Here is a 15,273-nt window from a genome sequence, read left to right as displayed (position 1 = left end):
CCCCCATATTTAGAACTATGTTTTAATGTTTTTAATGAAAATAAAATACTTATTTTGAAGAGGTTGGTTGCTTCAGCTTTTGTTTAGCTCTTGTTTAGCTTTTGTAAAGCTCTCTTACTTTATTATGTTTTTTCTTAAACAGGTTATATTACCCCATGCCCTGTTTATTCTGTTTGGTAAGTCATTTTTCTTTGTTCTAGAACTGCACACAAATTTTAACTGGAAAGGGTACCTCCACTGTACTTCTCTTACCTGTTACCTAATATACCAAAAGGACAGTTTTAATATTTTGTTTAAGTAATACAACTCCCAGACAGAATTACCCAGAGCCATGCAGAGTTACTGTAATATCTTCACATTCTCTGTAACATTCTTTTGTGTATTCCTAAACTTACATGGTACTATTGATACTATAAAAGCGTGTTTGTTTTCTTTCTCCATTTTTCAGGAGTATATGGTGATGTCCATCGTGTGAAGATTCTGTTTAATAAAAAAGAAAATGCATTGGTTCAGATGGCAGATGCGACTCAAGCACAGCTTGGTGTGTAATTGGTGATTTCCAGCTGAAAAAAAAGCTTTTGTGGGTTTTTTTCCTGCGGTTTCTATGTAGATATTATATTGTAGAAAATTAGAGATCCAAGGCAGAACTGTGCCAATCAGCCCAGGGTGGGTGGGTGCAAAGTCTGCAGGAAATACACTTACTCATAGATCCAGGCACTGTGACTGTGGTATTCTTCTTATATGTGTTATCCATAGACTCCTTCCTTCTAAAATGAACTTTTAAAATTATGCTAATGAGCCTGAAAGGCTACTGCAGTGCTTACCAGAACGCCTCCATGCTGAAGATTCACAGGGTGTTACAACGTGCAAAGAGCACTTTCCCCTCCCACTGTGTGCTGTCATGAAATAAATCTTTATCTTAGATTTCATTGAATTTTTGGAGGGCTGTCTGCTTCTCTACAATTGCATAATATAATGGATAGTGACCGCTCCCTTGAAATGCTTTCTGTATGTGATCCAAAGGGGAAAGAGTGCATTGCCACCATATTCTTTTAACCAAGCAGTTTTATGTTATTATCTGGTCTAGGGTCTGTTTTATTTTTTTGTCTGACATCTATGGATTGATATTTGGGCTGTACTGCACTACAGGCGGTCCCCTACTTAAGAACACTCGACTTACATACGACCCATAGTTACAAACGGACCTCTGGATATTGGTAATTTATTGTACTTTAGTCCTAGGCTACAATAAACAGCTATAACAGTTATCAATTGTGCCTGTAATGAAGCTTTAGTGTTAATATTGATTCTTATGACAACCAAACATTTTTAAAATCCAATTGTCACAGAGACCAAAAAAGTTCTGGCTGGGATTACAATGATAAAATATACAGTTCCGACTTACATACAAACTCAACTTAAGAACAAACCTACAGACCCTTTCTTGTATGTAACCCGGGGACTGCCTGGTATTTGGATGCTGCTGCTGAAGTGTTATTTATTTTTTTATTAGAAAATAAATATAGAAAAATATAGAAACACAAGAACATACGGTAATTCACTTGATTCTTCAAGGCCATTACTTTTTTCATTCATAATAGTAGATGAACCTATCTAGTGCATATACCCTGACTCAGAGAAGGCCACAGCATCCAATATGATGAAAAAAGGTTAAACCTTTATTCACACAGGCATAGAAAAAACTGCAACGTTTCGATTGAATCTTGTCAAGCATCAAGAACTGATGTTTTGTAAGCCCTGTATACTAACATTAAATGTGAAAAACACTTACTATCACTGAGGGAAAGTGTTGGTGTCAGGATAGCATAATATCCCACTCAGGATTGGTGATAGGCCCTAATCTGCCTTCCATCTAGGCCTACTAAGAAAGGGAGCCCCTTTAAGGCATGCAACATGTAACTCCCCATGTACCAACGAGATCAGTCCCCCAGAGGAGCCAGGGAGTAGCAGTGTCTCCAGCACTCCCAGTCTGCAAATGCTTAGGGTAACCAGCTGCTTCGGGGAATCATACGCATGGTGAAGTTCCAAGTACCCATTGAATGCCTTACGCTGTAGTTAAGTTTCTCTAAAAATGTCAAAACTTTTGAGCTCCCCTTCCCATTAAGTATTCCTCATCTGGACCAAAACTGGGGTTCCTCCAGCTGCAAAAATTTCCTGAAAGACAAGTTATGCCACATGGGTATGAGTATGAGTGCTCAACCCCTCCAGGCCCATCCCAGACCTTGTAATGTAAGGCCAGCGTGGGATATACCGGCTCTAACCGTTCTCCTCTTCCTGGCTCCAAGACAAGTATAGGCGAGGGAGAGTCCCGGACCCCAATCGGCCCCCCACTACAAGTCCCTTTCTTGTGCCCCATCCCCAGGAAGGCTTCAGCTGCGATGTGAGATAATAGATCCAAGCATTAGGCTGCTATGCCCTCAGACCCCTTGCCCCTCTGTAGATATTCCAATTTCATTCTAGGATAGTGCTTCTTCCAGATCAACCCTCTAAATATGGAATGAATTAGGTAAAAATGCTTGTGAGGGATCCATACAGTAGAACTGTGGACGATCTTTATTAGATTGCACCTGCCCAATTCAGACAGTGGTAGCTTATACCAGGTGTTTACTTTAGCTTGCAAACACAAGGAGAAGCAAGATATTCTGTACATATCCTGCAGTCTGCTAGAAACTTTAACCCCCAAATAATTAATTCTTTCCGCCTGAAACAACAGGAGGTCGTCCGCAGCTGGGGAGTTATTTAATACTTCACTGTAGTATTTGGTGCTTCAAGGGTGGCGTTTTACGCTGCAACAGCTCCTTTAAAAATTCCGAATTGGAAGTCAAAAAGTATATTTCTCTTATTGAGCTCATTTAGTTTCAGTCCAGTCCTCTTATTTTTGTGGATAGGTGATGCCACAGTACAACGGTTTAATCTATAGAAATGCAATAAGTAATTGCTAAAATTTCATAACTTGCTAACTGTAACTTGAAACTACATTATATATTACTTAGTGGTGATTTAATGAGCCTATAATGATATTATTAGTCTTCTTCTCTGACTGTACTCCTGACTCTGTGCTCCTGTTCCAATATGCCCCCTGATGGAGTGAAAGGTCGTCATTGGAGCCCCCCCTTAAATAACACTTTGCTTGACAATGTGCTTCCACTAGTTTCCCTTCACTTGCACTATGTTAGAATAATAATCATGATGCCATTAATTTATGCTTTTGCCTATTTAGCTATGAGCCATCTGAATGGACAGAGACTTCACGGAAGGGTACTGCGAATTACCCTGTCAAAGCACCAGTCTGTTCAACTTCCTCGTGAAGGGCATGAAGACCAGGGTCTGACTAAGGACTATACCAACAGCCCATTACATCGCTTCAAAAAACCAGGCTCAAAGAACTTCCAGAATATATTTCCCCCTTCAGCAACTTTGCACCTCTCCAATATACCGTATGTATCAAATTTGTATTGCAATGTGAAGCTTCTAACCCACCAAAAGTGTAGCCTCCACGCTAAATAAGCAATAAAGTTCTGAAGGTCATTTCAAAATTATAAATACTGGGGGAAAATATTATCATGAGACAATTTGAAGCTGGAAGCTGCATTGCCTTAAAGTCCCACATTTGATAAATCTGAAACATTTCGTCTATCCTGGGATTACTGCAATTTCTTTGCTACCCTTTTGCTGACATTATTTTAAATGTCTCAGTTGGCAAGTCTGGCCAAAGCCTACTATGTCCACTATACCACCTACTTTCCAAAATTTGAGAGAGTGTTGAAATGTGAACCCAAATAGTTGCAATTGCCCTATTGTGTGGCTTCATTAAACCATAATACTCTTCACTGCACACAACATCCAGTATTTACCCAGTATATTCGCACAATATGACCGGAAAATTTATATCAAGGTATAGGTTTTTTTGGTTGTTTTTGTGGGAAGCGATGAACACAAGACCACCTAATGATTACCTGTAAAATATATGTCAAAAGGAACCTAGACAATGAGCTGGTGTAAAGGATGTGGCTCAGCATTTCTCGCAGGTATACAGTAGTTCCTTTGTTAAACCAATGTGTGGATATGTGTTAAAATTTTCTTATATATGTTAATAGCATCTATCCTTACAATGGTTGAAGGATTGATAATGCAGTTAAAGGGGTATTCCCACAAAGGAAAGTTAGGACAAGGCCTAACTTGCTGATCAGTGAGGGTCTCCGTGCTGAGACCCCCGCAGATTGCGAAAATGAGGGGTCCGTCGCCCTCCTCATTGCTCCGTCAGATTAATGGAGCAGACGGTCGCGTATGACCACTCTGCTCCATTAATCTCTATGGAGCTGACGGAAATTGCTGAGTGCAGTGCTCACTGATCTCCGTCAGCTCCATAGAGATTAATGGAGCAGAGTGGTCATGCACGCCGTCTGCTCCATTAATCTGACAGACCCCTCGTTTTCGCTATCAGCACTGAGACCCCCACTGATCAGCAAGTTAGGTCCTATCCAGTGGTCTAACTTTCCTTCGTGGGAAAACCCCTTTAATGCTATCACTGAATAATAAGAAGAATTGCCAATTTTGTTCTGCTTTGAAGTTTTTGAATAGCAATTGTTTAACTACTATATTATCATGGTCTCGCTTAGAAAACTGGCAATAGCCCTTTAAATAGTAGGTTTCTAAAGGCAAATTCTTTTTATTAATGTTGTATGCTTAATTTCCAATGATTTGTTTCCCAAAGGCCTTCAGTTTCTGATGATGACCTTAAGAGATTATTTGCAAGTACTGGATGTTCTGTCAAGGCCTTTAAATTCTTCCAGTAAGTTGATTTTTATAAATATTTTCAGTAAGCATTTTCTATCCCCACCCACACTTATATCTGTGTACAAGCTGATCTGGCATAAGGCTTTTTATTGTTATTTTACTGATTCCTATAAACCTTTCATTTTTATTTATGTTGCTTCCTAATATCTTTATTGATTATTGAATTATATAATGTATTATCAAATCACATTTTTCGAGGTCTAAATGGTAGTAAAACTTCTTAAATTATGCCATTTTAGAAACTACACCCCTCAATGTGTGAAAAATCAACTTTAAGAAGTGTGTTAACCATTTAGATGTTTCACAGGGGTTAAAACAAAATGGAGGTGTGATTTACAAGCTGCAATTTTTTTAGACAATGTATTAATTGTAGCCAAAAATTAAACTGTCACAAATTATTAATAGACAAAAAACTCCACAAAGAGTATGAGGATGCCCCATATGTGGAGGTACATCGGCCGGGCATAGAATGGAAGGAGCGCCATTCAGAGCAGATATGCATTTTACAGGCTAAAATTTGGACATATGGGGGATTGTTATTTTTGTGGATGAGATCCACTTTTCAGGTACATCAATTCTGGGGGGTTCAATAGCTAATCCGATTTTATCAACTCACTGTTTTTCACGGACATTCAACATACCATAAAAATAATGTGTTATCATTATTTTATGGGTCATCACGATTACGGTTAACTTGTTTTGCAGAATATAGAACAAATTTATTAAGAAATTAGCTTGTTTTTTCAACACCATGTAAGAATGAGATGAACATTTATATTTTTTGGTTTACAGAGCTGTTATAGAGCTTATTTTTTGCAGGACAAGCTGTACTTTTTCTTGGTATCGTGTCGGGGTAAATGTTACTTTTTGTTCACTTTTTATGCGCTTTTTTTATGGTGTTCACCACACGGGTTCAGTGACAATTTTATTTTATTGTACGGGTTGTTACAGACGCTGTGATACCCAATATGTTGTGTTTTTTGGGGGGATTTTCACTTTTTATGTTTTATTTGAGTATTGCATGGGATGGGACTTCAGGGGACTCTGCTGTCCAGCTCACCCCAAACCATCTTGATTGGTTTCAGGTCTGGTGTCTGTGAAAGCTAGGTCATCTGGCATAGCACCCCATCACTCTTCTTCTTGGTCTCTTTACACAGCCTGGAGGTGTGTTTGAGGTCATTGTACTGTCCAAAAATAAATGATTGGTCCAACTAAACGCAAACCAGATGGAATTTTATCCTGCTGCAATATTCTGTGGTAACCATGCTGGTTCAGTATACCTTCAATTTTTAATAAATCCTCAACAGTGTTACCAGAAAAGCACCCCCATACCACCACACCTCCTCCTCCATGCTTCACAGTGGAAACCAGGCACGTAGAGTCCATTCCTTCACCTGCGTCAGACAAAGACACGGTGGTTGGAACCAAAGATCTCTAGTTTGGACTCATCAGACCAAAGCACAGATTTCCACTGGTCTAATGTCCATTCCTTGTGTTCTTTAGCCCAAACAAGTCTCTTCTGCTTGTTGCCTGTTCCTAGCAATGGTTTCCTAGCAGATATTTTACATTGAAGGTCTGCTGCACACCGTCTCCTCTTAACAGTTGTTTTAGAGATTTGTCTGTGGCTAGAACTCTTGCGGCATTGACCTGGTCTCTAATCTAAGCTGCTGTTAACCTGAAAAGGCTGGTGACTCGGATGAACTTATCCTGAGCAGCAGAGGTGACTCTTGGTCTTCCTTTCCTGGGGCAGTCTTCATGTGAGCCAGTTTCTTTGATGGTTTTTGCACTAGTTTCAAAGTTTTCCCAATTTTTTGGACTGACCTTCATTTCTTAAAGTAATGATGGCCGCTTATTTTTCTTAGCTGCTTTATTCTAGCCATAATACAAATTCCAACAGTCTATACAGTAGACTTCTGGAAAAAACAGCTGATGGTCCCAACCTCATTTATAAGGCAAGACATTCCACTTATTAAACCTGACAGGACACACCTGTGATGTGAAAACCTTTTCAGGTGACTACCTCTTGCAGCTCATCAAGAGAATGCCAACAGTGTGCAAAGCAGTAATCAAAGCAAAAGGTGGCTGCTAGATTATAAGACATATTTTCAGTTGTTTCACACTTTTTTTTTGTTCAGTATATCATTCCACATGTGATAATTCATAGTTTTGATGCCTTCAGTGTGAATTTACAAGTCAACCCATTTAATCTTCTTAGCTTAGGATGAAATGTCTACCGACATATACCAATTTTCTTTTCAAGAAATGTATGTCTTACAGGACTGTTTGCTTTATCTTTTGTAGGAAAGACAGAAAAATGGCACTTATCCAGCTTGGATCAGTGGAAGAAGCTATAACCGCTCTAATAGATCTGCACAACCATGATTTGGGAGACAACCACCATCTGAGAGTTTCCTTTTCCAAGTCGATGATCTAATTTCCTTCTACCTAACAATGGTCTCCCTCTTTATTATTTCCTTATAAAGACTGGACCACAGTTTTTGGAAACTCAGACACCTCAGACAGAGACTGAATATTATATTACCAACCCTCCCTCGTTTCTAAATCTCCATAAGAAGGAAAATATCACATGCCGCCTTCTAAACAGACTGCATATCACTGGTGGTCATTTTCTTTTTGTTCCAAATTTAACAGTACACAACATTTTTCTGACAATCATCCCGGTTTTAAAATGGTTCTGTGAGACTCTGACCTTCTTTTTTCTCCCTTTTTTTTTTTTTTAATTTATTTATTTTTTTTAATTTAAGTGGAGTTTGACTAAACAAAAGTTTAGTGCTTTTCCCTCATTCAATTGCAGCCGCTCAGCTACAGAATAGGTGATAGACGCCTGACAGGTGATAGCCCCTTTAACTCTTTCTAATGTTTAGAGCTAGAGATTTTTGAAAGTAAAGATTACTTTTTTCCTTTTAGTGGGCATATTTCTAGCAATTATTATGATTAATAATGGTAGTATAGTAATATTTTTCCATAATAAGTTAGACAATAGACCAAGTTTCTTTTATTAACTATTTTGCCCACAAAATAAAATATATTTTTATTAATATTTTAAGTCATTTATTTAAATCTCAAAATTTTGTGCATTTATGAGATTCTTTTTTTGTTCTCTTCAATAGCTCTACAAGTTTTTGGTATAAAATTGAATATTACTTGCAAGTAAAGCTGCCTGTATTGTAAATCAGGCAGCCATTAGCCTTCTTGAGATGTGTTGTGCATTGCACTTATTTTGGAACAAACTGTAAAAGTCCACCATTGATTAAATCACAAAATGTTTCTTTTCTGAATATAAAAAAGTTTACACTCTTACAAATAATTATTCAGGTCTATCATTTGGTTTTGCAGATTTTTTAGAAATTATTTTTGGTAATATGTTCAAGAAGACTTAAACCTCAAGGGTTTTTTGTACCACTATAAGAACTAAAATCCTTACATCAGATTTACTGTGTACTTAATTTACTTATGTGCCTTATTATGTGCTTATAATGAAAAATAGGGTAGATTATTTTTGATGTATCTTTTGAAAATTGTATAGTAGGTTTGGTGAGAGAGTTTATTTTCCTTCAAATTTTGCTAGTTTTTGGTGTTTACTGTGTGTTTTATTTTCAGTTTTTTTGTTTCCAAAAGCATTAAACCGTTTCAATTGCATTTAACTTTAGAAAAAAAGATGACAAAGTGTAGAAACAAATGATAAAAGCCTTGGAGATATTTATATTTTTTACAATGAGGTGGACTGCATGTATTTGAAAAATACTTCACTGCATACCACATTTTTTTCTTTTTCAGTGTGGTAGATACACAATTTACCCAGGTAATGGAGCACCCTGAGAAGGCCATACCAGTCCCCTGAGCCACAAGCCTATTCCCAAGATAAATGACTGGCGGTCAACAACTATACACTTTATAAACACTTTATCAAGTTTGAACAATTTTAGTTTTGTATCTCATATCTACATAAATACTTTTAGTTCTTGTTTTGGTTTGATAGTAGAGCAGCCAGTGCAATGACAGGCTGGAAAACTGCACATATACAAAAATAATGCAATTTGCATCACTGTGTATCTTTGTACTTTTTGGAAACCTCTGTCTGTCTTTATTATATTATTTTCTTTATTGATTGATTTTTATTTCATGAAAGCCAGTTCTAAAATACAAGTTATCAGATGTGATAACTGGGTTATCTTGGTTTTAAGGGATTGTAATTGAAATCCCTGTATAATTACTAGATCTTAGAAGAATTGGTCTCTGTAGGGCCTCATGCAATTTTTAACAAAGTTTCAGAGCTCTGCAACCACATAAATGCAGCTCTATGGAGCTGTAATCTGACCATGTGCTTGAGGCCTTGAGTTTTGATGTGCTGAAATAATGTCACACTAAGTGACCTGTTGTCACTTTTTCTGTCACCACTAGTCTGACTTTCTTCTGGATTGATAGATAAATTGTAGTCTGTAAACTGTTGCCACACACAGAGTATCTCAGGATATATATCAGCATTTTTTTGCCTGATCATGCATTACAAAATGCTAAAAAAGAAAGAAAGAAAATCATACATATCCTCAAGAATCTCTAACCGGCGCTGAATGTCAGCTGCTGCTGTACAAGACATTGCAGTGGTAAGATATATACTATTGATAATATGTGAGGTCTTAGCTGGTCTAAGTACATTGTGTGGTGTTCATTGGATTCTTAACCACCCCTCCCTGATGTTTTAAATATATGTATCTATATATGTGATCAGAATCCAAAATCATTATTGAATATTTAAATAGTGTTTGTGGATAAACTAATGTCCTTCAGAAAGTGCTTCAAGATGTCATTGGGGCAACTGGCAGTGTTTTCCGAAATCATATATATACGTCATTTATAGTACCTCTAAAGTCCGTTGTAACATGTATATATTCATATATACAGATGAGCCTGGTTTTACATATGCTGGTAGCTATGCCGTACAACCTGTATTCATCTAAATCCTATCTCAGGTAATTTTCAAGAGCAAAAAGAAATGGTTCCTGAGTGCCATCTTAAATTTATTAAATCTATTCAGTTTGAACTGATGTTTTGGACAGAATTTTTTCTTAAATTATGGCAAGTTCTGATTTTTTTTATTACATTGTTTTTAAATTTCACTTACCTGTCCCCCCTTTTCAATTTCTAGGGAGTAGGTAGTTGCCAGTATAAATCAGAAAAGCTTTGAATTTGCTTCTTTGCCTGAAAAATGACAGATTTGAACGAAATCTATGAACCAATCTCCACTTACAGGCAGATCAAAACCAGGGGGCTCTGTGCTGGGTCTGCAAAGTTTGGATAACCCAATTAAATTACTTGTTAACATTGCTGCAATAACATATTCTTCTAATGCTGTAATACCATTTGCAGCCTTTCATATCCATAGGCAATAAAGATTTTTTAATTACATGTAACTTCCAGTTGCAGTCCAGTATATGAAGCCTTGTGGTCAGTCTTCTTTATATGGTTAATCATTCTTAACTCTCTTAGCTATTCTGGAATGCTTAAGGTTTGGTGTGATAATGTTAAGCAATCATTGTATTACTATATGGAAATGATGTGTACTTTGTAAATTGGAAAGTATTGTGAGGGACTATAAGGACTTTCGGTTACAACGTAAAACCGTCAAACTATCTGGTCTGTCTCATGGAAATATTTGGTTATAGAAATTGCTGGAGTAATCATCTTATACAGTTCTGTATTTTGTATATATCAGTGGATTCATTGAAATGGTGTTTTGTGCCCCCTTTGTGGAGCATTATTGGGAAAAATTTGGTAATAGCCGATGTTTATTATTTTAGCTGGACAACCCAATATATACTGGTGACTTTTATGTAAGTGATATAATCTTTATTTACTGTTGCTACATTAGGCAGATGCTGATTATTTTCAGTGGGATATAATTTTATTATACTTACGGCCATATTATTCCTTGAACTCTGCCAGGCTTTGCACCGTGCCATGGCTCAGACCATGTAATGTCTTGTTTGCTTCCTATGAAACCACTGAATGTTTTGTAATGGTGAAGGAGGCATCTGATTTGCTTTTGATTAGTGTTGGAGTTCATTATTTTGTAACATAATGGCTTGTAGAAAAGTGGAAAAGCAAAATGGACTATTTGGGCTCTTGTCCGTCTACAAGTTTTATTACGTCTGCCTACCACATATGTTAATGCATGACTTAGTCTGAGACATAGACTTGCAATTTATTGCATGACATTATGTAGCGTAAAGTACCTTCTGTGACCTAATGCTTTATATGGAAGCATGCTATAATATGTTTTTGCTTCTGTATCGTTGATTTTGAGGTAAATAGTCTAAGGGGTTGTGGTTGGACAAAGCTGTAAATCCCTAAGTTCACTGGGATATGATTATTTATGTGAATTGTGTGTTTGTGTGTATATACAGTATATATATATAAATATATATTTGATTTGGTGGTGTTTTTTATTAGTTGCGTGCAGCAAAGTATGTTGTTTTTTGGTGATGAAAGGTATCTGTATCTAACGGCATGTAGAAAGTTTTTTTTTTTTTTTACCTACACGACAATTGGAAAGTAGTTTATAAATAAATATAAAAAGTCTATTTTAGCGCTCAAGTTGTATTTTCCAAAACCAGCTTTTACTTTTACCATGTGAAACCATAAAATAAGACATTCAGTATTTGATGTTTTCCTGTAAACATTATTTGGTTACATTTAGCAAAAATATATTTCCTGTAACTTTTCATGGCATATTATTTGCTTATTGTGAGTGTAATTTTAAAGGGTATCTACAATCAAAATAAACCATGGAAATTTACTCATAGATTCAAGCACTGTGAGTGTGGAAATCTTCTTATATTTGCTTTCCATGGCCTCCATCCTTCTAAAATCAACTTTTATAATTATGTGAATGAGCCAGAAGGGCTTTGTAAGTACTGTCGTTCAAAGGCTGTTACAATGAACAGAGCACTTTCCTTCCCACGCACTACCTGCTTCTGCTGATTACACAGGGATAGAGCAGGGTGTTTGGTGAGCCATGTTCTGCTCATTGTAACAGCCTGTTAATCTACAGCAGTGAGGACTCTTGCTCATTAGCTTATTTATAAAAGTTGATTTTAGAAGGAGTCATCCATGGATAATAAAGATGAGAAGATTACCACAGTCACAGTGCCTGGATCTTTGAGTAAGTGTCTCTGGTTTATCTTGCTTGATTTTTATGGTAGATTTCCTTTAACTTTTTTATAGTGAATCCACTATAAGCCTTAATATTAAGACTCTCCAGAGCATTTATGTCCATTTCCATGTTTGTTTGATCATGATATTTCTTAGTGTTATAATCCCTAGTGTTTTAATGAATATGGTGGCAGCTCAAGAGTACCCTTGCACAGATACAAATCTAGACCTACTCTGAAAGTTCTGTGTTGAAGATGTTGCCTTTGTCATAGTAAACATTATATAGTAAAGTTTAAAGAGAACCCATTTAAAGAGAACAAGGGGAGCCCTTTGCAGGAATATTATCTACTAACCAAAGCAAAGAGTTGGCAAGCTCTGTGCAGCGCTGTGTAATCAGTGTGCGCTATATAAATAAAGAATAAAGAGGACTTGACACACTGAATACCATAAATACTGCCAAATATATAATTAAATACAAGTTTCTGGCGTGTATTCTGGTGCCTTCATAGCATTCAATATTGTTTCCTATTCCATTAAACACATGAGAATGTCAAGATTTAGAAATATATATATTTTTTTTTCAGATGCAGCACCACTTCTGTTCACGGGCTGCATCTGATAGTACAACTAAATTCACTACTAATGATCTGCAACATCAAAAACATCCGTAAGAGAAGAACGACAGTGTCTGCACTAAAGTAGGCATTTTTAGTACTCCCTTTTCCTACAACCCTTCCCATCAACAAAATAAATCTTATTAGAGCTAACAGGCAGTGTTATTTCACTCTAAAATCTAAAATGCAATTATGATAAACATATTTTTATTTTCAATCTGTAGATCTGTAGATATAATCACAAAAAAACAAGTGAATATGTGGTTTTAAAATCTGAAATCCTTGTGGCATCTTTTATGCTGCCTTAAGTTTTACACCTGTCTGGTACTAGCAATGGATGTTTGTGCATTATAATCAGACGATGGATTATGTGGTGATATCAATTAGACAATAACCATTTGTCAATGTCTTTTTTCCCCCGATCCTCTATCCATACTCCATTATATCCTTCAATGTGTAGTGCCCAACACTGGATATTTAGCTATAGCAGAAAAACTGCCAACAATTTTGTAAAAAGAAAGAGCACATGGAAAATAATTTTGCCACTCCTTTTAAACTTGTGCTAACACCCCCCTTACTACTTCCTATCACAATTTCCGGTATATCCGCTAAACTAGTCAAGTGTATAAACTTTATAAGATTAAATATAAAAATAAAATGAATGATTGAGTCTATGGAACGTAATGGGTATTGATATCAGTTGCCATTGCCTTTCCAATGCATGTTTTATAGAAGTGTATGCATGTTATACAGCCCAGTCCTGTATGGCAAGATTGCTTCCCTATGCTCCACACCATTTTTTTTTCTTTTTAGAATGCTTTCAGAGTACACTGATAGTAATATTCTTATTTGAACATTCTGAGAGTATTCACATCTGTTTGGAATCTACTGTAACCTATATGTATGTATTTTTAATATATATACAGTTCTAGTCCTAGGCTTGATAAAAGATTCACATTTTAAAGGACCAAAGTTAATGTGCCTTCAATTCTTCACAATTTGTTGTTTGTCCTTGCATACATTTGCAGTACTAATTCACATCAGTGACTCTCTAAGGATGCAGACTTCAGTGTTCATAATCTGGTAAAATGGAAGACCTGTTACACTCCATGAAGGACCCTTACAGGCTGTTTTGTATATGTGGAGGTTGCTCAGCTACATTCCCATAAAACTTAGGTACTATTTTAACATGGCAAATTACCTTAAATACAGCAAAGTAAAAACTGCATATATCCGTGCCTGTCTGAAAATTATTTTATTTGTTATATGCTAGTTTGAGAAATTGATGTTTTATGGTGCTTGGAGAAAGGAGTCCTTCTATTCCTGATCTGTGAGAATCCAGTACACTCCAGCTGCTCTCTCCTGTGTCTGTGAATAGGGAAAAGATAGTCGGTGGAAGATGAGTGGCCCTATCCCACATCTCGTGGACATGAGGACTCCAGTGCATATGCATTTCACTGTGAGGACTTCTTTCACATGAGCACCACAACAGACACATAAGTGATATATGCTACCCTAAGAGGTGGTGACAGATTCCCTGGAAGGGTGCAGGTGAGAATTCATACTTTATTCTCTATACATTGTGGCATACATGTTACTTTTACTCTCCAAATCTCTTGGTTCTTTTGATTTGTGTGTATTGCACATTTTGGTTTCAAGCCGTCAGTAGCACAAGTAACAAGTGCATTTTTGTACTGTATCTAGAATGTCACCTCATTGCTCTGACCAAAGATGTCTGTCCTGGTATTACTAAGACATTCAATGGTTGTGTACATTTTTACTCTTATTCAGAAACAAAAAGTGGCCTTTTTAGCTCTATTTCTTCTTCTGTTGACCAGATAATTTCCGTTCTGTGATCAAAATTTCATGTATCGTAGGACAATAGAGGGTTATTTCCAGTACTGTATTCACAGAGAGATTATGGGGCCAGTTTCATTTTTAGTCTGTTCTGCCTGTTTCCTTTGTCGCACCCTTTCGTCAAACCATGAACGTTCATCTGACACAAGAAAATGCTGTAAATATTTGTAACAATTTTTTTTTAATTAGGCAAATGTGGTTTTTGGGAACAATTTGAAGTATAAACTGCTTTTATATGAAACAAAATCACTTGTCTTGTATATTTTGATAAGCAACAGTACCAGCTTTACTTGTGAGGGTGGGTGGGCAGCAAGATTTCATGTATATTCTCATGACCTGTTATCACATGGAAAGTGAAGATGCATATTAAAGAAACCATTATTTTCTAGCTGTGTAGTGCATGTTTAATTCATATTTCTGTATTCTGTATCACTTTAAGTTTATGTATTAACTGAAAGCTACTCAAATATCTATACTTACCCTTTCCTTAAGAACTCTAGCTGTTTGTAGCATGCCGATAATAAATGTCATTACACCTTTACTCTTCTAAGTTTTCCTGGTTTCTTGTATCCTGTATTGGGTTCTCCATTGTCTTTATTGGTGAAGCTAATATTGTATTTTCATTTTAGAATTTTACACACCTGGTAAATAAATGCGAGAGAAGTTCCAGTGAGGGGATTTATAACACGTGCAGAGATTCCTTACACTGGACCTGTGAGAATGGGACTCCTTTTGTCCTTGGAGTGATTGGGTCCTAATGAATGGTTCATTCCTCTTGTTAAACACACTTGTGTCCGATTAGAGAAATAAA

The 15,273-nt window shown here is 36.6% G+C and overlaps 1 protein-coding gene across 6 annotated transcripts in view; it reads left to right on the top strand.

Moving 5' to 3' along the window:
• Positions 1-15,003, top strand: part of PTBP3 (polypyrimidine tract binding protein 3) — a 141,896-nt gene extending 126,893 nt beyond the window's left edge. For all 6 annotated transcript variants that reach the window (XM_072154775.1, XM_072154765.1, XM_072154770.1 and 3 more), the window contains 5 exons: positions 143-176; positions 449-541; positions 3,242-3,458; positions 4,736-4,813; positions 7,120-15,003. In XM_072154775.1, the coding sequence (XP_072010876.1) occupies positions 143-176; positions 449-541; positions 3,242-3,458; positions 4,736-4,813; positions 7,120-7,252 (555 nt within the window). In that variant the 3' untranslated portion in view covers positions 7,253-15,003. The remainder of the gene's footprint in view (positions 1-142; positions 177-448; positions 542-3,241; positions 3,459-4,735; positions 4,814-7,119) is intronic.
• The last annotated feature ends 270 nt before the right edge of the window (positions 15,004-15,273 follow it).

The sequence above is a fragment of the Engystomops pustulosus genome, chromosome 1 (genome assembly GCF_040894005.1).
Source record: "Engystomops pustulosus chromosome 1, aEngPut4.maternal, whole genome shotgun sequence".
Lineage (NCBI taxonomy): Eukaryota > Metazoa > Chordata > Amphibia > Anura > Leptodactylidae > Engystomops > Engystomops pustulosus.
Note: the sequence above shows the minus strand (reverse complement) of the source record. Positions and strands in the feature narration are given on the sequence as shown.